Below are 25,820 nucleotides of genomic sequence, written 5' to 3'. Positions count from 1 at the left end.
ATGAAATAGGAAAAGATAGTTTTGTTTTTTTTTAGCTTTATGTATCTACCACCTGCTTAAAACTTTGGATGTGCATCACTATCTCTTCTTAGTGTAACCCTGTACTGTATGTGTACCTCTTAAATGTGTTTATAGGGACATGAGTCTGTGCTTGGATGCACGGTTCATGGTTATGTGTGTTTGTAGCAAGGCTGATGAGCAGTATAAAACTGAAACAGTATTTCCCTGAAATGGACCTCCTATCTAAGCATATAAAAACCTCACTTCCTAATAAAGATGTCTCTGCCTCCGGCTCCTAAAAAGTCACTTGCACAGACACAGTCACACACAAATACTGAAACAATACTTCCAACAGACCTCCCCCTTAATTATATGCACACCTCCCTCCATGTAGAAGCACGCCTCCTGGACTTAAGTCATTCTGTATCCCTTCAAAATACACACACAAACCATCACCACCGCTGGCTGTCTCCTTTTGCCAGACCTCCAAGCCCAGGAGGTGGAAGTAGTAGCCATGGCCCAGTTCGAGGAGGTTCTGGGCAGGGTGCGGCTGGCTCTGACCTGGGCCTCTCCTACTGAGATCCAAGCTCTGCTGGAGGGTCTGGTGGAGGAACAGGTCATCTCCGAGGACTACGGCAAGAGCTTCAGTCTACACTGGCTCACCAAGGGAATTGCATCGACACCGTTTCTGGAACATCAGCTGAGTGAGGCGATTGAGGAGCAGCACCTCACCCAAGGTATTCAATCTAGGGAGACATTTCTTGAACTTCTGCTCAATGAGATGATGAAATGTGGATCAGGAATTCATGAATACTGTGTCAGTGATGGAGTGAAGTCCGGAGAATCCGCAATCGGTGACCACAACCACGGGGCTGAGTCTATATCAACAATGGATGAATGTCAAGGCAAGAAATCTAGGCAAACAATTAACGAACATGGTCTCAATGGTGGAGTGAAGTCTCAAAGGTCAACAACGGGTGACCCAACAGTTTATGATCACCAAGTGAATCACGGAAGGAATCCTAAACCAACACTTCACCAATCGCAACAGAGCCATTGGATGGGGGGGGCGGCGATGGACAAACACCATCTCATTCACAGGATTAAATCTACACCGACGGTACATGACCACCAATGCAATCTCAGGATGGGTGAAGAACTGACAGAACTGGTGAGAAGTCTAGAGCAAAGGGAGATCCCAAGAACAGATGAGGGGAATTTGAGGGAGGAGGAGAAATGGTTAGAGGAAGTAGAGGAGACGGCTAGGAGGATAGCTCTCCCTCTGTGGCAGCACTGGGACAGGGGACAGAGGGTGTTACTGCCCCTAGTGGATTGTATGACTCCTGGCCATACAACAACAGACAACAGGTCAACAGACAATGAAACACAATACCCTATTATTCATATGGACAAGGAAACAGAAATTGCAGGTGCTGGCAGGACACCAGATTCCTATGCTGTCAACAGAGCAACACAAAATGAAAACCACTCCCTTTCTGAAGAAGAAGATGACATTATTGCGATTAGCGCTGTCTTAATGTGGGATTTCAATGCTGACCACGCAGCAACTGACAGCAGTACAGACGATAGGGCAGATGACAATACCTCACCGTTATCCAGCATTAGTATAGAGGACATTTGCGCTCGTCCAGAACACGACAACAGACAGTTTACAGACACAGGCATGACATTGGACCTTAACAAAAACAGAACAACCAACTACAGTACAGACAAAACAAACACCGGAATACCAATGGATGCCCATACCAGCACAGCAACCGACAGCAGCACAGACAAAAAAACAGACTCCATCTGTAAGAGTGCAGAGGTAGACAGCATAGAGATCACAGACCCAGGTTTAACTCTGGATACAGATGGAGCAACTGACACGTCAAAAGCCATCAGCGTCTCTGGGACAAGCGACGGGACAAGAGTTGCATCATCTGCTAAAGACTGTACAGCAGCAGACAGAAACAACAACACAGAAGGACTGGCAGGCAATCTCAGCATCTGCCAGGTTACAGACAGGTCGACAGACACAGCAGAGGACAGTTACCTTCCTTGTTTGACAGCAGACACACAATGCAGCACAGACGCCGGACTCACAGACGACTTAGCACTTTTACTTTCTCCCTGTATGGCAAAAGACGCTCTTGCTAACCCACTAGACCACACATCGTATCCACACACACATCTTTGTATGATCATAGACGACATTGCAGACAGCCTAGACATTGTTGACAGGGCCGCTGATAACACAGCAACTTCCTGCAGCACTGACCAAACGACAGACTCCCATGAGAGTAAAGAGGAAGAGGAGGAAGGGGTGGACACAGATTGGGGTAAGTTGGTCCAAATCCTCACGTCACCCTCTCCTCAGTGACTCATATCCCCTCTCCCACGTCTTCCTCCTCTTCTCCCTCCAATTCTGGAGAGTTTCCTCCCTTTTCACCTTTCTCCTTATTTCTCTTCCTTCTGGTTCTACCACTTCTCTTTTCTGTGATCTGTCTGGTGTAACAGGAATGATGACAGGCCGCTGTGGCTCTGATCCTTTCATTCCTCAGTATTGGTCACTTGTAATGTTGTGGTGATCTAGGAATTGAAGCTTATTGCACTCACTGTAAGTCACCCTGCATATGAGCAACACCGAAATGCTTGAAATGTAAATGAACACTTTTTGCTCATTACTCTTAACTTTCTTGTGCTCTTCAGGGCTTTCTGGCACTCAGCCAACATCTCTTCTCTTTGTACCTTCGATTTTTTTCTTGCTTTCTCACAGTTCTCCGTATTACTTTTCATATCTCCCTATCCGTTTCTCTTTTCACCTCTCTTGGGCAGAGCCCTTGTGTTGTGGTTGGCATGAACAGTGTTTAGGATAATTTAGGCCAATGCTTTGGCAGGGTTCGGCAGTTATCGCATGCCTATCTTTCAGTTTCGTTTTGAGTGTGGAGAGTCCCGGAGTCACAAAATAACTTAACAATACTTAACTTAATAAACAAACAGGTTCCGACCAGAGAGGGAATTTCAGGAATCGCATCCTCCCACCCTGCTGGAATTCTCAACAAATCACAGCAGAGCTTGGCAGGGAGTGTCATTTTCTCCCAAAACTAATCTCTTCGTCTTTTTGCACCTTGTTGCCTACAGAGCGGGTCATTCTGCTTGAACAAAGGCACCCGTACTTTGTCATGTCAAGAACCCCCAGTTAGATGCAGTTTACACCACAGACCCCCATCCCAAAAGAGTTTGCTGCCTGTCTATTAGGTAGGAGGGGGGATGATAGTGCAGTGTTAGACCTCTGATCAGAAAAGTCAATCCATAATAATAAACTTACAGCTAAATAATATGTTGCTGGAACCCCTTGGAACCCTCTCAAGGACTCCTGGGGTCTAGTTTGAGAACCACTGAGCTAGAGGGCCACAGTTTCAAATGAACAAATAGTGATTTCCGTCATACATTACAACGATTTCACAATTTCACTACTCTGCTGGCCTGTATCTGGTTCAAATCGGGGAAATAGGTTCATCATCAACTAGAATGCAAATGGGGGGATTGTCTAACGCCTACACTTGCTCTTGAAGCGTTGATACTATTAATACAAGTTGAGTTGGCTTGGACCCTGGAAAGCCCCACTGAACTACACTGTGGAGGTCTGGCTACTGATGTACATGACACAAGGTTTTGGCAGCAAGACAAGGCCAAACCTGAGCCTATGACAGTTTTCCTTTCTTTTTATGAGCAAAAGCTAGAAGTGATTTATTAAATGCTACACCAAGGAACAAAAATGAATGATCTAAAGAATTGGTCATGTACTGGTCATTCTTTCATATTTTCACCAAGTTCAAAAGCTCTGCCTATCGGTGCGAAATCTGGCTAAATTCCTACAAATAGTGTGTTATATAGTTGGGTGCTCATCATGTTTTGCTAAGTGCCACAGTGTGTTGTCATGTCCCGTTGCAGTGTTAATCAGTGTCCTGCTTGCCAAGTTGGCTGGGGCTGTAATGTGTTATGGTGTTCAGTGCCACTAGGTGATTAAGAATTCCAGTAACCCACATACGCATTTTGCCATAATGTATTTTCTATGTGAAAATTAAGAATGGAATAGAATAGAATTGCTGCGTCACAGAGAAATGGCTTCTCAGGAAAGGGACTCCTATCAAAGTTGTTACATAACTGCAAGAAAATTAACCTTCCCACCACTCCTTCCTTCCCTCCCACCCTCCCTCCCCCGTCCCATTGTCTTCACTTCCCTCCCCCCTTCCTCCATCGTACTCACTCTCTTCTGCCTCTTTTCATCTTGTCTTTCTTTCCCATACGATACTGCTTAAAATACAGTAACAGCGAGTACAAAGTAGGCTACTTTAATATTTACCAAGGGCAATATTCAAGGCAATGTGTGTGTATGAACAAGCGCTTGTGTATGTGTGGGCGTGTATGTGCATGTGTGTCCATGTGTGCATGCATCTCCATTGTGATTGTTGATGAGAAAATAGTTTGTCAGTATGGTATCACCGAGTGAACAAACAGGTATTGATGACATGATAGTGAAGGAATGTGTGTGTGTGTGTGTGTGTGTGTGTGTGTGTCTGTTTGTGTGATTGTGTGGCACCTAATAAGTGAGCTATCAAACTGTCACTGTCACAAGCAGGTAGAGCAGGTACATTCTAATCTAACCAAAACTCACCATGTTTCCCGTTGTCCAGAACAAGGCAGTGTGTATTTGTGTGTGTTTGTGTGTGTGTGTGTGTGTGTGTGTCTGTGTGATGTAACATATGTGCTGGCATGGCACTTAATAAGTGAGCTACCAAACTGGCATTGATAAGCAGGTGAAGCAGGTACTTTCCAGTCTAGCCAAAACTCCCCATGTTTCCTTGTCCAGAGCAAGAGGCTGTGTGTGTGTGTGTGTGTGTGTGTGTGTGTGTGTGTGTGTGTGTGTGTGTGTGTGTGTGTGTGTGTGCCCAAGTGAGAGAAAGAAAAATAATGCTTCACTCACATTGCATCGTATTTGTCTGCAGACAAAGTTTGAGCTCAGCTGCTCCATTCTCAGCCTTTATTGGACAAATTGTTCACTGGTCAGTTCACCAATTCATCACTAATTACTTGGTGTTAATTTGTGTTCACTGACCTGTGGATATGAGAGAGAAAAAGTCATGATAACATAATAAACATGTAATAAACATGCATGGCCTTGGTATACTGCGGGCTTAAAACGGAATTGCATGGTTTCCTTCCTTTCCTGGATGAAACCACAGGTTAACTGCCGGTACAATATGGGTTTTTGAAGGCTGACAGCCATTAGACATTTTGTGCCGATATTCAACATCTTCAAATTTGACCATTTTCATGCCAAAACATTCCAGGTATTCGGTGTTTCCGCCAAAATTTCTTCTCTGAAACAGCATTCAGACCATCATGGGACACTAAAACTCCACTGAAATCCAGACTAGGGAAATTCTATTAAGTGGGTTAGCAGCTCTTTAAGGCAAGGTGACCCACTGCACCTATTCAATGGTAGGGAAACTCTGGGATACATTAGGTCTCCATGTTAAAAAAAAAAAAAAAAAATAGAGGCATGTAACATAACTGCCTACAACTAAATGTAATACTAAAGCCTATTAAGTAATAAAGAGCCAATAATGTGATAGAATCTTGCAACATAACTAGCTATAACTGTTGATTTTGCCTATTTATTACATTATTGGCTTCATTACATGTAGTTGTATCATGTAATTTGGTACATTATAGGCAGTCATTAGGTTATGGGCCTCTACACTACTCCTTACCTGATTAGTAGCTATAGCTATTACCAGTGGTGGAAAGAGTAGTAGAATGTCCTACTCAAGTAGATGTACTGTTAATTTGCTGATATTCTATTTAAGTAGAAGTAAAAGTACTGGTGTAAAAATCTACTATAGGCCTAAAAGTAGCTCATTTACTACATACACAAAAAGCTACTCACTTACAGTAACGTGAGTAAATGTAATTAGCTACTTCACCCTCCACCCTTGGCTATTACTAACCCTCCCCAGGCGCAGTAACTAGTTACACTACTCGTCAAGGGCGGATATTTCATTTCACTGTTGGGGGGGACAATAAACAGAAAAAATTCTCAAGAGCAATTCCTGAAGGGGACACCAAAGGTGCCGCCAAAAGTACTGTTGTATTAAATGTATATAGAGGTCCATTATGAAACATTTCCATAAGCACTTCATTCCTTTCTTATGAAGATTTTATCAAATTGCCTTTGATATTACTGGGGTCTTTCTACTTGGCGTTTCGGTGCACTGAAAAATGATCGGATGTCTGTTTTTCTTTTCTCTGCCATTTTAACTGACCTGGCTGGCTGACAAATAGACACACACACACACACACACACACACACACACAGCATGCAGGTTATTTACAGTAGTAGGTGAGATGCAACACCCATTAACTGAACTAAAGCTAATATATGCCTAATTAGATTTTGTTTTCCCGAAAAAGCAGATCTCTAATGTTTTGCTGTCAATGTGTAAAAGTCCAGAACGCTATGAAGCCTGCCAGAAACTTACTTATATTTAACATAATGTTTGTTGTAATTATGTCTTTTTTATTAATTAAGTCTTCATTTATTTCCAAAATTATGAACAAAATAACATAGTGGCAGCCATTTTACATGCAGTAAGAAAAAAATAATATACTTAGAACCTAATTACATAGGGTAAGTTAATCTTAAATATTATATTATAGAAATATTACTGTTACCATCTACAAAAGATAAAGTATTTTGGTATGAAATCCCGCATTTTAATTTAACCAACTATCCTGTATCATAAATACATGTCTGGCATTTGTAACAAACCAAACCGCTTGAAAATCGGTCGAAAATTCAGCGAGTTATGATGATTTTAATTGTGGATAGACCTCCTGCCTCCATACACATACATGCATTAGGAGACGCGGCTCGTGCCAACACGTTGACGCACAAGATTCAACCGCGAGGTAACGGAACAAAATGTAGTCTGATTACAATTGTGAATGTGTTTTATTCTATTGAGTGGTAGAAGTAAAGAAAAATGTCTGACACATCCTTTGTTTTAAGTTAACCTCAGCTACTTACTGGAGGTCAGCCACCACTGACACACTTCCAGAGATCCTCCACACACACTCGTACCGAGGGCTGATGTGTGTGTGTGGGGGTTCATGTGTGTGTGTGGGGGTTCGGGGAGGCAGGTAGGCAGTGGACCAAACCACTGTGAGGCGTATGAGAGAGGGACTCAATCTTTCGAAAATAAAAAGGCATTGTTTTGCGTCTATAATTAGCACAAGTGCTTTCAATGCATATTATTATATTATTTAAAATTATATAGTTATGTTTACAATGATATATTGAGGGGGACAACTCTCTGTTAGTCCCAGGAAGGGGGGGTCCGGACCCCCCTGTCCCCCCCGTAATTTCCGCCCCTGCTACTCCTTACATTACTTTTACATTACTTCTCATGTGAATGATCCCAGTGACCAGCCTTGATGTCCAATGCTGTCATCCTCAATAAAAAATCAAGCAAAAAATCTTCCACCCGGAGAAAGTAGCATAAACTTTACATCATTTCTTAACTAGCCTAACTCTTAACTAACTAGTGTGAGACGACGACGACTCATTAGGAAAACATAATCACAGTTTATGAGTAATGCAACAATGCAGAGGGCTGCAAAAGCGACAACTTTTTTGACTGTTTGGGGCCTACAACATGACTGAAATTGAAACAGAAATTGCAGTTTGTTTCACTATTGCACTTAACTAATCATCACTGTAAGCCCCTTAACCGCTCATCTCGACACACCAAACCGTCTCGGCGTGCCATCTGCGGTAAACATGAGCTCAGTGGAGCTCAGGAGCAGAGTGAAAGTAAAAGTGGAGCGTCGAGACTGCGGGCAGGTTGGTCTCGCACAGAGTGGAGCTGTAGGTCGCCTGAGGACAGCTCCGTGTACACAGAGCGCGGGTGGCTATTTCAGCGCACAGGGAATATACAGCGGGGAGTCCAGTGGCCTGCTGCCGGAGGACAGAGATGGAGACACAGACGCGGATGGAGACGCTGCGGGCCGCCGCGACAGGTGAATGGGCGTCGGGTGTGTTGGGATGGGACAGTCCGAGTCGGCAGTCGCGTCTCCAAAACTTTGCATGCTGCCACGCAGCTGGCATGGATGGCAAAATAGAAAGGGGGCTATCTTTTGTGAATGCACTCTTTTTTAAAAATACGTTTTAATAAGTTGTTTTGTTTAATTAAATGTAATTATGTTTATAAAAAAGGTGGGTAATCTATAAGAAGTAAGGCTATAAACAAAAATCACTTATCAAAAATGCATTAATTGATGCTTTTTATGTAATATAGAAGTAATTGCTTAACTGAGGGGAGAGGTGATGGTTAGAAGAAGCTGGGTGAAGATTGGGTATGTATGGGGACTTCCAGGGAATCAAGGGACTTGTCTAGCCACATAACAACAGACAGATGTAGGTTCATGGTGCATGGTTCTTCGTTAACACAGTTTCCTCTAAGGGTTAAGAACAGGTGTGGCAGAAGCAAGTCATTTGAGTCTTTCACTGGTAAAGACGTTTTTCTTCTTGCAGCTTGTCTTATTCTTGTCATGTGTTGTATGTAGGCAGTGATGTGGTTAAGTGATTGGCACTGTAAAGTTGCGGCTGCTGCAAACTAGACAGATACAACATGGCCACTGAGCTATATTTAACCTCACTAGTTCCTCATAGTTGAAGTGTTTGTTTTTATGCATATAGTCACACAGGTAACAAAATGTTCCCTCTGCCATTGCTTCCAAAGTGGGTTCAAATGGAATTGAATCTTCTTCTTCTTCTTCTTCTTCTTCTTCTTCTTCTTCTTCTTCTTCTTGTTTATTATGTTTGTCTACTGTCTGTGTTGTTTCTAAAATGTGTGTCAAGATGAATGACTCTCTACTGCAAACCAAATCTACCTATGGGTACAAATAAAGTAACCTGAACCTGAACCTGAACCTCACCCGTAGCCTATTGTACATAGTATAAAGATGTGGTTTGATACTCCTCAGTTGATTTTTGGAGGCCATGTTCTCTGCCACCAGTCTGTCTCTATTGTTTTCTTAAAGCCCTGAACTTTCTTTCTTTCTTTTTCTTTCTTTCTTTCTTTCTTTCTCTTTTCTTTCAGCGCATAGCTTTGTACAGCACTGGCAGGGATACCTTTTGTTTACATTTGTATATCAAATTGGGCCTTTAAGTCAAGTCAAGCATATTTGTGTAGCCTTTAATCACAGTTACAGTCACAAGTCTTCCACAATGCCCACATTACAGGACAGGACAGGATAACATCTATACCAGGAATAGTAGCAACTTTGGCATAAGTCGTCTCCTCCCACACAAATCTCTGTCACAGTAAAACCACCCATCCACCCACTCCGATTGCGAGTGTCATGAAATTCCCAGGGGTGAGTTTTTGTTCCAAAAAACAGTACGGGCCGGAAAGTGAATTTGAAAGCCATAAATCTCAGCTATATTCTATTTTTGCACAATGAAACAAGCTTTCTACAAAACAGAATAGACAAGTGAACCAATTGCGTGGGTGAGATCAAAAACCCCTAGAGCCTTGTGAAGGCATCCCGCCTAAACAACAAGACAGACAGAAGAAATCAGTATTAAAGCAATCCGCATCAATAAAATCATAGAGTTTGGTTTTGATCGACAACCCAATCAAACCCCTGCGGCTACATTATGGCCATTTTGTGCTATGTAGTAAAAAGCTTGGCAGGAATGCCTGAAGAGACAGAAAACACAGGGAAACAAATGAAACTACATGCTGCTCAATAACATAGCATCATAGTAAGACTAAGTTGAAGCTACAGAATAGAATAAAACCAAATAATCTATTCAACACACTAGGGAACAGAGTCCCTTAATCTTACACCTTTAAACCTCCTTAAATTCACCTTAATTTACTTGAATAATTACCTTACTTATGGAGTAACTAGGATTTTTTTCCTCAAATTAAGATGAATTGTGCATAGAATGTAAAAGTTTAACCACTTAAGTTGACCCTTAAAGTTAATGATGTAACCTTTTGATTTAACATCTGAAATGTCTTTTAATGAAGCCCTTGTGGAAGTTTTTAAGCAATGTTAAAGTATTATGTTCAAGAAATAAGGATGTCTTGAATAAGCAGTTTACCGGTGAAGTCATTATATTACATAGATCAAGTCAAATATTTAATGATACATTTCTTTTTTGAATAAGTTTTTTTTTTTTAATTTACAATTTAGGGTTACAGCACTTTTATTTTTTCTGAACAAAGCTGGCAAAAATACTGATGATCATGTTCCTTTACTTAATAAAACAACAACAACAAAACCAAAACAGGAGGACACATTGAAGACAGTGCTTAAATGGTGTTGGAAGGGTTCCAACACTAATAACCATTTCCATTGGAATTTTCTAGTGGCATTTTGTAATATTGGACGTATTTGTAATCCTTTGAGAATTAGAAATTTTTATTTCCCACTAATTGCTCTATTTCCTCAATCCACCCTCTGGATTCCACTAGTTCCCCCCCCCACACGCACTCACACACTCTGCTTGTTGTTTCTTTCCACTATCTCTTACTTCCCTCTCTCCTTCCCACAAACTAGCCGCCCTTTCTCTTTGTTCTTCTTCTCTCTCTGCTGCCCTCCCTGACCCTTCGGTCTCTGCGGATAGTGAGTCTTCCACTATGCAGTTCCATCTCGCTGAAAGACAAACGAACCAACAAGTGATTAAAATAAATGATTGAGTTATAATGCTTCAGTTTGGAGGCTGTGCTTCAGGAGTCAGAAGCCTACTTTGTATATCACTGGATATCAGTCACGTGGATGTAAAAAACAAATTTGCATTCATTATTCGTATCACTCCTATGTGTTGGCTGTCTAACCTCTGTCTGTACTGAAAGCTGCTAATTTGTGTTTGAGTATGATTGGTGGGCAGTGCTAATTGGAGTGTGAGGAAAGGTGTGGGCAATGCGAGACTACTCAGCTTCAGACATTATACATGTAAAACGATATGTTATTGCTAATAGCATTATTTTCATTATTCATATCACCTCTCCTCGTCACTTTCAGTTGATTAGCTGGTTCAATGCCAGGTATATTTTTTCCCAGCTGATCCCGTGGGGGCGTGTCCTATTTTGATTGCACACACAGGGAAAAACAATGGGGGAAATCCTGCAGTGTGCTTTAACATCAAGGCATCAAAATAAGAAATCACGTCAGTAAATATGGAAATTAGAATGTTAAATCCTTGCACTTTCAGGGCGTAGGCTGCACATATGGACACAACTTTGCTAGTGATGATTCAGCAGATGACATTTGGCCGAAGCATTCACTTCCCATAATATGCCATTCCTTCAAGTTCAAGTTCATTTATTTCTATAGTCCTTCATCACAAGCCTGTCTCAAAGGACTTTGCAGAGAAAGAGCCTACCTACAGTAGATCTGACTGATCAAAAATCAACCGCAGAGCAGGAAGCAAAACAAAGACTCACAACAGCAAGATTTAGCAAGACATAACCTGCCTATCTATTCTATCTAGCCTAACCTACCAGCACCACCAGCCTTAGACCTTCAGTGAAGACGAGGAGAAACTCCCAAGAAAACCTTAATAGGAAAAAAATGGAAGGGGCAAAATAAAGAGGGATGGCTGAGGGTGCAATAGATCCCAGGACAGACAGTGGAACGGACAGTAACATGGACAATGACATAAGAAAACAGATGAGGCAAAGAGAAACATAATGAGGTCGAGAGATGGGCCCACAGTTGGTACTAATGTCCACACAACCAAGGGCAGTGCCTTGGCTTTTATCTTTTGGAAAACAGCATGGGCAGCAGCATTGTGAGCATTTGCTTTTTTTGTGATCAATTATTTATTGTGTGTATAAGGAAGGGGAAGCACCATCACAGTCACAAAAGTGGCACAAGGCAAACAAAGCAAAGTGTACTACAACAGATCCCCCCCCCCCCCCCCCCCCCATTTCCCTTGTTTTCCTCCCCCAACCCACTCCACCCCCACCCTCTAACCCCTAACATGATGAACCAAGGTAGTGTACATAGATAAAAACACAAAAACAGACACAAAAACAGCAAACAAACATTAACAAAACTACCAGTACAACCCACCCATTCCTCCCAACCCCATCCTCCTGCTACCCAGGAATCTAGACATAAACCAGCAGCATTCAGACACAAAGGAATTAGATAATTATGCTAATTTCTTCCATCATCCATGATAATATCCACAGAAATAGCCAAGAGTATACATAAAATATATGTATATATATGAAGTAACCAAAGAATGTACATATAGTATATATAGTATATATATGTAATATTCTATTGTGAGCATTTGTTGTGACACACAAAGGGGTCACAACAAATGAGAGTCACTTCTAATCAGTATACTCAAGCCAATAAAACTTCAATAGGCAGCGCTCATGCAACGTTCACAGGTTGCGCCCCATATTTTTATGTGCCATTTTATGAAGGACTATTATATTTGTCTCTTTCTCCTCTGCCTTTCTCTCACTCTCTCCTTGTGTGTGTGTGTGTGTGTGTGTGTGTGTGTAATGTTATCAGGTACTAAAATGCAGGAAGTAGATTTGGACCCACCTCCCTACCCGGACTATGGAGAGATACCAGGTAAATGTTGTTAAATGTTCTCCCTTGTGCCAGGAAGGTGTTTGTGTTCGCCAGTCTGTCTGTACTGTACTCTAACATGAATTAACTGACTGAGCCGTGGCAAGGAGCTGCTGTCAGTGCTGAATGGACAAAATACCATGAACACCTGGCTAGAAAGAAGTCTTCTAAGTCTTCTAACTGGATGAAATTTGAAAGTATGAAAGTAGTTATGGTTGAAATGATGACTAATCAAGAGGTGGAGATGATAGCAAAGAGGTTTATTGCTCAGACATAGTCTAGAGGTTATGCCCTCTGCCTATGTAACCACATACACTATATCCGCCCACTCCACATAGACACTTTCTAGAAACTCTAGAAACCTCTAGAGCTTGTGTCCTAGGTTAACCCTACAATCATCTCTTTCATCTCAATGTTGCTACATTTACTCACCAAATATTAGCTTGTCCCAACCCTGGGACTGTCTAATTTTCTTTATTCCTTGTATTTGTTAACTATGCAATCATTTGAAGTTATTCAAACTGTCAATGGTTTCCTCTGAGGAGGCAATTTGAGTGTACAGATATCAAGCATTCAAGACGCTGTTAGCCTTGAGTAAAGCAACATGAGTAAAGCAACTCTTTGTTGCTTCGATTGACCAGGACCCATCTAGGATTAAAGCTCCACTAGGCAACTTTGCACGTAAGCAGCTTCAAATATCAGCAAGAGGTAACCGTTTGATCTTCAATACGCAGAAAGCATGTAATGTGATGTCAATAAACTGCACACAGCACGCTCATGTTTACCAACCTGGCCGGTCTGTGATAGTTCTATACCAAAAGATACCAAAGAGACAAGAGAGGTAAAAGATCTAACGTTGGCTGGTTGTACGGTTGTAAATGTCAGTTGCATTTCGCTGTTTTGACTTTTCATTTCTGTGGGTTCGGGTTATATAGAAAAGATTTCCTGCCTGTGACCATACCGACAGCAGAATTTTATCTGTGCAAAAAGAGCAAATCTCTGTGGTTTCCACTCTGTAGCAGCCCCACTTTGATTTAGACTCATACAACAGGTGTCGTTTTATATAAAAATCTTGTCAAATCTTTGAAATTCAAACGGTTAATAAGCAAAGACGAATGAAAACAAAAACGAGGGATTCACGGGTCTGGTTCCAGGCTTGGCAAAACTAGCTGATGAAATGTTTTGTCTTATAATCCTCATTATTTTGTTTATTATTTATGTTTTTGTCATCAGATTTGGAGGTTATAGAGCAATACCTGGAGAAAATGTTGTTGAGTTCAGGTGAGTCACAACCAAACATACACACACATACAGTACATACTGTATCTAAGATGACATTCACACCCAATCATACTCTTTTGGATGACTCACACACACACACGCATGAACAACCACACAGCGCGTGACCCTTTGACTGATATCCGTTCTTCTCCCCTAGACCAAGAAGCCATCTTTGACTTTGCCAGTTGGAGTTGTGAAGAAGACCTAGACGACAGTGGTAAAGATCTCCTCTTCTGATTTCATGATTACTTCCTCAAACAGGTGACAGGCAGTGGGGGAGAGGAAATGAGAAAAAAGAGAAGGGCCAAAACAACAAAAACAATCCTGTACACTCTCTTTACTTTCAGTATCAAAGATGGGTGCGCAGACAGATTGGGAGAAAGACACATACAAAAGACAGAAAAGTAGATGAATAAATAGAACTTTTATTAGACATTACAGTGTTTTGATCATGTGACGTTCACCAGTGCAGCGGAAGTGGAAATTGACAGTGAAGTGGGTTGAGAAACCCACCTACACCTAGGGAGATGATGTCATACACTGGTATGGCATCTGAAACTGGAAATCATCTTATCCCAAGGGACACCAGCAATACTAGTGTTTCCCTTCAGATTGCGATACTACTATTTTGTTGAGATCAACTTAGATGGACAATTCTGCCAGACACGAGCAAGATGTTTGGAGAAACACGTTCCATCGGCACGATTGTCAGTTCAATACTGAGATGCGTAATAATACCATGGGATACTGTGTCTGCGGGCTGCTCGGCTGACTGTCACTTCCTCTTTCATGCTCGCAGGTGACGTTGCCGTGCCAACAGCGCTGCCCAGCCCAGACAGACCGGAGCAGAGACAGAAAGACCGCACACCTACCAGGCGAAAGAGGCCTAGAGGTAGATAACCAGTCGCCAACTGATGATTGACATGTGAAAACCATATAGCTTCTCAGCACGTCCTGTTTCACATTCACACAGTTTTACGCATTCACACTTGGGAGCCGCCCAGTACAACCACAGTTTCCTACTTTTGGCCACTGAGAAGTTTCATTGGAATGGCTGCATATACACATTCACTTTCCCTGGCTAGATTTCCCAGAAAATCTAGGGACCTCAAGTGACCTTGAAGGCGCTTCTCTAATCTTTAAGATACCACCGGCCCAAAATATTGGTGTTTTTCAATGAGAAAACCTGATTCCTTTCTGTGCTGGATAAACACATGACCCTGAGCTCCAGTAAGCCCAAAAGCTGTTGTATAATTTCAAAAATATATTCGCAGCTGTTTTTCTTAGTTCTTAAAATGTTTTCTAGAGTTTTTGAAGGTTTTCATCTGACAATGGTTATGTGCTTATTATATTAAGCTAAAGCATTTCTTGGAAAGGTTGATGCTGTATATAGTGCAGACGTACCCACCCATACTGGAAATAACCAGTGACCCCTAATATTCAAATCACATGAAAATGAGAGTGGAATGTTGGTGTGTGACAGGATGCGATGTCGATGGAATCAAAGGGGTTTACGTGAGCAAAATGACAATCACATGTTATTACAGTTATTTTAAATTGATTAGAAGGAAGTTTCCATGCCAACAAGTTGTTTCACTGATTGAACAGTAAACATGAATCTCAAAGCGGAGCCACAGTTTTACGTGGCTGTTTTTTTCATTTCCTCTATATATATTTTTGTCTTTTCTAGTTCCCAGATCAGAACGGTGTACAGATGAGAACACTCCATCCAGACCAAAACGGCAAAGAGGAGCAGGTGACCAATCAAAACTGTTTGTTAATTAGTTTATTTGTCTATCTGTTTACTATTTTTAGGACATTTCTGCTTCATCAGCCAGGAAAAGTGGGAGCAATAATGATGCAATTCAATGTTAGCCGGATTCGAACACAGACAGATTTGAACGCACAACATTGTTTGACCTATCAGCCAATCATTTTCAGGTCAAGTCAGTCACATTATAACAGAATAGACTCCATGTGCATGCACTTCACTCAACCTCCTAATCCTCAACCTAGAATGAGGATTACTTACATTGAACAGGCAGTAAATTTGCAAGAGACGGAATATGCAATCTCACACCAAATATTAACATGATCTACAAGAGAGGACGCTATTTGCAGGACAGGTATATTTATTGTCAACATTGCTTTTTTCTCCTTTGGTTTAATGATCTGGTAATAATGATAAATGAGTTACAAAGGGCTTGAAGGATAATAAAACGATATATTCCAATGAGGTACACAAAAAAAGTGCCAGATAAAAATTTAAAATAGTGTTTTAGAAGAATGAAACAGTCAAATACAAAGAGAATAAAATAGGTCAAAAGAAATTATATAAAAGCTTGTTGGTACAAATGTGGAAGTGATTTACACGATGACGCTGCTTTTGTCAGCCTAAGCTCTGCAAGCAGGCCGTTCCAAAGGACCAATCACCTTTGGTCTTAAAGTAAAGGTCTTAAATTTGTCTCTTACATACGACAAACCCCATTTGGACTCATTGTTAGCAGCAAGAAGCAACAGAAGCTCGCTGTTTCAACCAACAGCTGACTCGGGAGTCAATATTTTCTGTGGGTCCAAGTACTACAGGTATGTAAGAGACAAATATAGGTCCAAAATCGGCAAACTTGTCCTTTAAGTATAAACTTCAGCTTCCTGAATGTCCTAGGAGGTGGTGCGGCTCAGAAGAGCTTAGCTAGGAGCCATGTTTTGATGTTGGGTCTTTAACTCTTGCAGGTCGGGCAAAGAGCAAAGAAGCAAAGGTCGAGCCAGCTGTCACCAAAGGTAAGATTCAATTCCTCCTGTTGAAGATTAGTGCAGCTCTTAAAGGAATAGACAGACAGCCTACAAGGAATTCTTCAACATCTTAAAGGGGCAATAACTAAGCTTTTACTGCCCTATATCACAAAATGACTGTAATTTATCTGCAGGGGGTTGATAGGGTTGTTGGTCAGTACCAATGACTCCACGATTACTTGGCCAGCTGCTGCGATTTCTGCCTTTCAAAGCTCACTTTCCAGCACATACTCTGTGTTGGAACAAAAACTCCCCGCCCATTGGAATTTCAAGACACTCCCAAACGATTGATTAGCTAGCCTCCTCGTCGCTCTTTTGAAAATTTGATGTTATTGTTTGTGTAATTACAGGCTTCAGTAATTCAAGAGGATGGGAGGGGTCAGGGGTTGAATATCTGGGCTCTATGCTGACGACCTAACAGTGTTTATATAATTGATCTGTTGCAGCTTAGAGACGAGGCGAATCATGTGAGGCTAATAATGTTGGACTTGGGTCTAAAGGGGATGTAGGTCAGCCATGCGTGATCTTACTTCCTTCACGGCTTTGGATTGTGTATCAAGAAACAGGAAGTTGAATTTTTAGGTAATCAAGATGAAAGGTCACATTGATGAACCAAAACAAGAACTCTCACCTCACTGCTTCCTCTAGCTGAATGTACTTCAGATATCAGATACTATAGATATCAGATGACTGGTTGTCTTGTTTCGTAGCAGTGGGCTAAAAACCTTGTAATTGTAATCGTGGTGCTGTGTTAAATATTGAGTGAGTTTCATGTGCGAGATCGAGACTTTATTGTCCCACATGGGATATTTGGTTTGCAGCAAGGCATTAAACACTCAAAGCTACAGAAACTTACACTCTATGCTGATGATTCACGCTCCTATTCTTACACAGATTCACACCTAGTCCAGTGCAATCACACTCTTCTACTGTTTTCCTGCCCAGTCGGTCTGGGGTTCAAACCAACAACCTTCCAATCTCAAGCATGCTTAATAAATGAGAACTTAAATCTATTTTATTTAGCCTGTGGTTGCTTGAACCTGAAATTTCCCTGTAGGATGCATGGGAACGTCAGCATTCGTAATTCCTGAAATGTTTGCTTTTTGGAGATGCGTTGATTCAGCATTACTGGTACTGTGTCCTCCATGTATGAGGGCCTCAATCACACAAAATTATTCCATCCTAAATCCCTTTTTGTTTTAGGGAAATTGAAATATTTGTTTTCCTTGTTCAAAATACCTCTTTGATACGCTCAAGGTTAACAAAGCCTGTTGACCAAGAATGAAGAGAGTGCTGTCTCTGGTTGTTTCACAGGCAGTGACACAGGATCAGAACTGAGTCCAGCAGGGATGGTGTCCCTCTCCACACCTCCACCAAGAATCATACAGCTCAGTCCCTCCATCCATCCCTCCATCCATCCCTCCATCCAGTTTATCACCCTCCCAGACACTCCAGGAAGTCAGTTTGTTCAGACGCTGAGGCTCTCTCCTCATCCATTCATTAGACTTCCACTGTCCAATACAGCTGCTACACCTACATACATATTAGGTGAGTGTGTGTTCATACATATACTGTATGTGTGTGTGTGTGTGTGTGTGTGTGTGTCTGTTTATATTCTATCAACATATTCTAACCTATGTTTCCAATACAGTGCCTGCTGCCTCATCACCCTGCAGAAACCAAATGCCACCTCTCTCCCCAGGTGAGTAAAACACTTTGATCTGGCATGTGCATGTGCGTGTGTGTGTGTGTGTCAGCCCGTCTGTCTGCTTCATGTGCATGTATGCAGATCTTCTCACTGTGTTAATGTTATGGATGTTATGGTTCCACATTTACAGTCAGTACTTTTTAGTTACCTACCATCTACCAATAGCTGAGTGTGTATGTGTGAATGCAGCTTACTAATCCTCTCCTCTCCTTTGTTTGTAGTGGACGGTACGGTAGCTCCAGCCGTCATGGGTTCATCTCCATCAGAATCTCAGTCAGACACCGCCAGCAAAGCCCTGTCTCCCCCCTCGGCCCCACCACTCTCCCCCAATATGGGTGCGTGTCAGTATCTGCCTTGGACTAAAACTGTCTTCCTCTCAGTCCTTTCTCTGTTTCATCCTTTGCCTTCTATTCATACTGTGTGAGTAATATTGTCTGTTCCCACTGTACAGCTGAGAAATTCTTCCCTTCTCCCTGTTTATGTGGTTGATAAAATCAAACCCCGACGTCTAAGACATCAGTCCCTCTGTAATCCTACATCCCACAATAATTTCACAAAGAATCTATACCTATACCATCTATATTCGCTGGATAACTACATTTCATACCATGTTTATCATCATATTACAATATCATGACTTGTCTTATTGCTGTGTTTCAGAGTTGTCCCCTTGTAAAGAATCACCTCTCCCTCGGTGTCAGTCCCCCACTGTCCTAGATATTTCACGTAAGTTACCACATGGCATATCATCTTCTCTTTTGTATGGTCATCACACCTAAATCTCATCATAACTTTTACCTGCAATTTCTTGGAAATGCAAATTATGTTTCATGGAAAACCAGCTTGGTATCGATTGTGCATTTCTGTGTGTGTTTTTCCAGAGAGTGTGAAGGACTACTTTCAGCAAGCCAAAGCTCACATGAGACAAACCTGCCAGGACATGGAGGCAGGCCTTAGCCTGACCCCTCATTACGTGGACGCGCAGGTGGTCCAGAGAACGATCTTTCGCTCTCGTAAGAACACCAACAAATGCCTGGACAAGGAGCTGATCATCATGGGAGATGCAGAGCGGCAAAAGAACTCCCTGGGGCGGAGTCAGGTCAGAGATTCACTCTTATTGGACAAGTTCCAGTCCCATGATAAAATGTGTTTTTCCCTGCAGTCATCATCAAGCCATGTACTTATTGACCACAGCCAATTTCTATTATAATAAATGTAGGATAAGATAAGAAATCTTGGGCAGATATCGTAAAGTGTTGTGCAGCTCAGTATTTGTATTTGATCATATGACTGATGAAAGCATCAAAAGCACTGGTCAAATCCCTGGTGTGCACCTCACTGGTACCAACATGTTCAACTGTTTCTTTTCAGATCTTTGAGGGCTCAGCCGGAGCCAAACCCAAACGCTCTGTATTGTTGCTAGGCAACGCTGGCATGGGAAAGACCACCCTGATCAGGAAGCTGTGTCTCGACTGGGCCAGCGACTGCCTCCCCCAGTTTGACTTTGTCTTCTTATTGGACGGCAAAGCTCTCACTCTAACAGAGCCGACCTTTAGCCTTCAGACCCTCCTACTCCAACTCTCCCCCTCCGCCCCTTCCTGCCCGGACCCCGAGTCTGTCTTCGCTCAGGTCCTCGCAGCCCCGAAGCGTGTGCTGATCATCTTTGATGGGTTTGAAGACTTGCGGGACTATGAAGTGTTACTCCAGATTCAAGAAAAAGATCTGGCATCGCTACCGAAGGACAGTAAGAAACAGGCACACACAGTAAAACAATTATACTCTGCCATCCTCCAGAGGATCCTCCTCCCAGGCTGCACTTTTCTGATCTCTACCCGACCGAGAGGCGCTGCCAGCCAGCTGCTGCGGCGGGTGGACAGCCTTCTGGAGGTCTGTGGCTTCACCTCCACAGATGTAGAGACCTATGTTTCCCAGTACTTCACCGATCCTGCCCTCAGGGCCTCTGCTATGGACTGCTTGAAGAACAGCAGCTATCTTCTCAACCTCTGCTGGAACCCTGGACTGTGTCGGCTGGTGTGCTCGGTTGTAGAACAGTGCAAAGGTTCGGAGGTCCTGCCGAGAACGTTAACCGGGGTCTGCCGTCAAGCGCTTCGGCTGAAAATGGAACGTGAGTGTAGGAGCACGCACACATGTGCTGAAGCTCAAACACACACACACTCCCAAAAAGAAACGCAGAGACAAAGGGTAGGCAGGACTCCCACGCAGAGGTGTCGCAAAAATAGTCAGACCAACGTCAGAACACAGATGCGCACTCGCTCTCGCGGCCAAACGACAAAGGTAGCGGAAGAACAGGAGAAGAAAGAGGACGAAGAAGAGGACGGGGAGGTGAAGGCTGGAGAAGGTGAAGTGGATAGAGTGGAGGAGAGGCAGTTGCTGTCCCAGCTGAGCTCGTTGGCCTGGGAGGCGGTCAAAGGCAACTCGTCTCTCCTGCCCGCGGGACGAACCATCTCTGCCAGACTTAGGGGGGTCGGCCTCAGGACGGGACTCTTCCACTCTCACCACCTGAGGAGGAGGCAGGGTGTCTCAGCTGGTGAGAGAGAAGGAGGAGGAAGAGAGGACAGAGAGGAAGAGGAAAGAACGAGAGCGGGAAGTGGAGAAAGAAAGAGAAACGGAGAGAGGACGGGCAGTGAAGACGATAATTTCGGTGATGACCACATCCTCTCATGGGCCAACCCCTTCCTGCAGAGTTACCTGGCAGGGGTCCACCTGTCTCTGTCAAGGTAAAATGCAACAGTTCAGTTTCACCAGAAGTTCTGCTAGAGCCAGACTAAATTTGGATTCAAAATTTCATGGCCCGGTTTACTCTTATTATGCCGTTTTATCTTTTTTTGTCCCTTGTCGGATTGTGAGGTAGCATATCACTTTCACTCTCTACCTCTTTTCTCTTTCACTTTCTCTGTCTCACCCTCACCGACTTCCTTTCCCTTTCTCTCTCTTTCTCTTTCTCCAGGACTGTATCGGACCGTACTTTCCTCTTCCAGACCCTCCCCTTGCAGTCAGGCCCGAGGGGGCGTCGCCGACCTCAAAGGGAGGAGCTTGAACTCACTCAGCGATTCGTCGTTGGCCTGCTGTTCCTCAACAGGACGGAGCTGCGGAGAGATCACGTAGACACCAATACAGCCTCCAGGGACACGGTGGTCGCCAAGCAGGCCATAGTAACGAAACACCTAGAGGGCCTTTGCCCTGGCGACCTGAGCCCCGCCCAGCTCCTGGAGGTGTGCCACTACCTTTACGAGGCGAGCGTCGCGCACAGCGACGGCGGCGCGCGATTGGCCGGTCACCTGGCGCAGAACCTCCCGGAGGTCCTGACGTTCCGCGGAGTTCCGCTCAGCCCGCCGGACGTGTTTGTGGTACGGAAGGTTCTAGAACGGGGTGGAACCGAAGGCCGACGGTTCTGCTTGGGACTGGAGGACACTGGGATACGGATCGCTGGACTCAGAGCTCTGGTGGGGCTCTGCAACATCAACACATTCAGGTACCAGTTACAATATGCATCTCACCCCTCTAAGGGTGGGTAGAATGTGGCTTGGTATTGACTTAAACACAACTTTAACTTGCATGCATGAAATGAATTATGGATTATGGATTTGTCTCATTGTTCATTTGTGTGTTCATCTGTCAAACCTTTTGAGATTGAACCTTTGGGTGTCTTCCAGGGCATGCATTGCTGATGTCATTAACCTGTGGGAGGAGCTACAGCAGAGTGGAGAAGAGGAGCTTCTTAAAGGGGCGGTGTCTAAACTCAAGATCAACCCATTGAAAGCCACTCAGGTCTGTCACATAGAGCACCTGGCGAAGCTGGTCAACATACACACACACAGGAGACTTTCGGACAGGTAAGGCAACACACACACACACACACACACACACACACACACACACAGCTCCTTACTACTTGGTTCCTTATACACATTATACACTCCGTTTCTGTCTCTTTTTGTCTCGCACAAATGATTTGAAGAGTAGGGAGAGTGCAAGATGGATGACAGCTAACCATAAAACAGAGAATGAGAGCAAGACACAGAACACACCAACTCTGATATACTTTGTAACATACAAGCTACCTCTGTCTGGACTGTGAAATGTGTGTTGTGTCCTCTTGTAGTTCCAGTCAATCAGACTCCATCCTGGCAGAGGGAGTGCCAGCAGTCAGAGAGCTACACAAGCTGGAGTTGGAGTGAGTAGTTCTGACATTTGATCAAATTGATCTATAAATCAGTGCTTGTGATGATGATGATGATGATGATGATGATGATGATGGTGATGGTGATGGTGATGATGATGAAGGTGTGTTGTCTCCCTACAGGCTGGGTCCAGAGAATGGTCCGCTCGCTCTTCCTAAGCTTTGGGAGCTCCTGCCAGGTCTACAAAACCTGCAGCACCTAGAGTCAGTATACACACTTTGACATGTAGCTCTCTTTCATTACATCCATCTCCACTGTGTGTGTGTGCCTAGTATCTAACTGTCTCTCTCTCTTTCCTACAGTCTAGAGAACAGTAAGATAGGAGACAGAGGAGCAGAGGAGTTGGCTAATGCTTTAGTCTCACTGCCTTCTCTGCAGATACTCAAGTAAGTAATACATGTTAGCCTCTTTCTGATATTTCTCTTTATCTCTTTATTTTATTTTTTTTTAAGTTTCCTTAAAGGGGTGATTCTCAAGCTGGGGCCGGGACACACCAGGGGGTCACAGGATAATTTTGGGGGTTTGAAAGATGATTTGTAGGATAGGAAAAATACATATTTTGCTTTTTTTCTTGTGAAATACTGAATAGTCCTTCCCTTTCATAAAAAACAACTATAAACAAATATAACATGTGCATGCCACAAAGAAAATCCAAGATAGGAAAAATTGATGAATCCTTGTGAAAATGCCTATGTACATGATTGATAAATTGAGAACATTGAGAACATTCAACTGCTACCTTGGATCAATAATCAAAGGGTAACCCACTTTTCAATGAATATTGTGTGGATTTTGTTGTTTTGAAATGGCACTACTTTAATCATGTAGTCCCACAGAGATTATACTGTATTTTATTTTTCCTTTATTTAACCATGCAGTCCTATAAAAATGAAAAAATCTCTATGTATGTGTATGAACTGTGTCTCTTCTCTCCTATTGGTTTCCAGTCTGTCCCAGAACTGTATAGGAGACCAGGGGTTGGAGAAACTGGCACCCGCGCTGAAGACCCTGCCCTCTCTGCACTGTCTAAGGTATACGCACACTCAGGCACACACACACACACACACACACATACAGACACATCTACACACAGGCACACATACAAGCGCATGCACAAACGCCCCCATAGGCACATAGACCCACATATAGGTGTATAACACACACACACACACACACACACACACACACACACACAGAAGTGCACATGCACACATATGCACATAACACACACACACACAGTGCTAATTTCACTTCCCTCTCTCTCCTCTTGCCCTCCCTCTGTGTTTTTCAGTATCTACAGTAGTTTGATTTGTGATGGTGGAGCAGAGAGTCTTGCTGCGGTCCTTCCTCACATGGCATCTCTCACTGACCTGGAGTAAGATTTTAGATTGATGTCTTGTGTGTGTGTGTGTGTGTGTGTGTGTGTGTGTGTGTGTGTGTGTGTGTGTGTGTGTTGCTGCTGTGATGACTGAATTTCCCCATGTGATAAATAAAGAATGTATTTGTCTCCAGCTTCAAAATCATAGAGGGCAAACATTGATTTACAGTCCTGAAATGACTATGATAAAATTTGTTGTCTCTAGTTTGCTGAGGAATATGTTGATCAAATGATGTCTTTTACATACATGGTGACATTGTGTCTCTGTCAGCCAGTTGTGTGAAGTGTAACCTTGTTGTATTCTGTCTGGCAGTGTGACGTATAACAAGCTGACAGACGCTGGAGCACAGAGTTTGGGAGCCAGTCTGAAAAACTGTCCATGGATGAAGAGTTTGAGGTGAGAACGCGCGAGCGTGTGTGTGTGTGTGTGTGTGTGTGTGTGTGTGTGTGATCATCCTGTCTGTTTTGTCACTGTGCAAACGAAACTAAAACTAAACTCCTCTCCTCTCCTCCTCCCCTCCCTCCCCTCCTCTCCCCTCCTCTCCTCTCCTCTCTTCTCCTCCTCCCCTCCCCCCCTCCCCTCCCCTCCCCTCCTCTCCTCCCCTCCCCCCTCCCCTCCCCTCCCCTCCCCTCCTCTTCTCTCCTCTCAGGATGTGTAACGAGTATATTCCACCTGGAGTATTTGACAGGCTTCAGCAGCAGGACCACAGGATCCTTTCGTAATAGAACATGATCAAAACCTTCTCACCTGCTTTTCCCACAGTACGAGCCTATGCACTTTTGTTTACACTACACATTACTATAGTCGTAATTTCAGGAGCTACATTTTCTCGTGCGCTGAGTGTGTGCATGTGGAGAGACAGTGACAGGATGAAAGAGAGAGAGCATGAGAGAGAGAGAGCGCACTAAAAAGAGAGAGATTTCCTGCTTTATCCGATAGCTAATCATAGGGAATAATGAATTTCTCAGGAACATACAGTATACTCAGTACTGTACATTGTGGTAACGCCTGTTACAAGCAGATTTGCACTATGATCTATCGTATTGTTGATGATGTTGGCTAGTTTTTAGATTTTATACAACCTGCACTTGTGAAGAACTACTGGTTGCGTTCTTTTTGTGGCTGTAAAATGTTGCTTTACATTTCAAAATGCACTGACACTATACTATGAATAAAATTTATTTCAACCAATTCATTGAGTCCTTCGTATTTTCATATTTTGACTAAACTGGAAAAAAAAACCTCACTAATAATTACCGATTTTTTGTATTTGATGAATTCATCCTCGTCACTCTGTTTTGAGAACTCCATCACCAGTTTATGATTGTGTTTTGATCATATCAGTAACAGCATGATGTTATCTATCACACCCGGCTGCTTGTAGACTGGTTTGCTAAAAAAAACACTCCTTTCACTTCCTTCCCAACAAGTTTCTCTTCTGTTTTTTTAGTGCAAACTGAGACCTTTGTCGGTGTTTTCATGAAATGCCAGTCTGATTAGTTTATAAGCTGTTAAGTGACTATACACACTAACTAACACTGCCGGTGTTCCTTGCATTGACCTTACGTGAGCTTTGAGATTAAATGAATATTAAACAAAAATATCACATTAACTAAGAATCAATTATGATGATTAAATGATTCGTAACAACTTGGTGTACCCATCAACCTTCATGTGGAAGTGCATCATAGATTTGTAAAGGATTAGAATCTAGATGTCAGGTTTTTTTTACACCACAGTTGTGAAACTGAGTTTAGAAAGAGGGATATGAAAATACATGAT

General features: G+C 42.9%; 1 protein-coding gene across 3 annotated transcripts; it reads left to right on the top strand.

Moving 5' to 3' along the window:
• Positions 1 to 1,081: 1,081 nt before the first annotated feature.
• On the top strand, positions 1,082 to 25,209 carry ciita (class II, major histocompatibility complex, transactivator). 3 transcript variants are annotated; one of them, XM_071912241.2, is made up of 22 exons: positions 1,082 to 2,342; positions 12,616 to 12,678; positions 13,909 to 13,950; positions 14,114 to 14,173; positions 14,756 to 14,848; positions 15,647 to 15,712; positions 16,690 to 16,737; positions 18,064 to 18,297; positions 18,401 to 18,451; positions 18,679 to 18,792; positions 19,118 to 19,183; positions 19,339 to 19,556; positions 19,829 to 21,195; positions 21,426 to 21,950; positions 22,132 to 22,311; positions 22,581 to 22,652; positions 22,782 to 22,862; positions 22,962 to 23,045; positions 23,607 to 23,690; positions 23,951 to 24,034; positions 24,351 to 24,434; positions 24,688 to 25,209. In XM_071912241.2, exons 1-22 carry the CDS (start codon positions 1,148 to 1,150, stop codon positions 24,758 to 24,760), a joined length of 4,884 nt encoding a protein of 1,627 aa, XP_071768342.2. In that variant the 5' UTR covers positions 1,082 to 1,147; the 3' UTR covers positions 24,761 to 25,209. The 3 variants fall into 3 exon arrangements, with proteins under 3 accessions (XP_071768342.2, XP_078140823.1, XP_078140824.1); XM_078284697.1 differs by having other exon boundaries at positions 13,909 to 13,956; XM_078284698.1 differs by lacking the exon at positions 1,082 to 2,342 and adding an exon at positions 7,951 to 8,088 and having other exon boundaries at positions 13,909 to 13,956.
• The last annotated feature ends 611 nt before the right edge of the window (positions 25,210 to 25,820 follow it).

Source organism: Centroberyx gerrardi, chromosome 7, assembly GCF_048128805.1.
Source record: "Centroberyx gerrardi isolate f3 chromosome 7, fCenGer3.hap1.cur.20231027, whole genome shotgun sequence".
NCBI classification, from domain to species: Eukaryota; Metazoa; Chordata; class Actinopteri; order Beryciformes; family Berycidae; genus Centroberyx; species Centroberyx gerrardi.
Note: the sequence above shows the minus strand (reverse complement) of the source record. Positions and strands in the feature narration are given on the sequence as shown.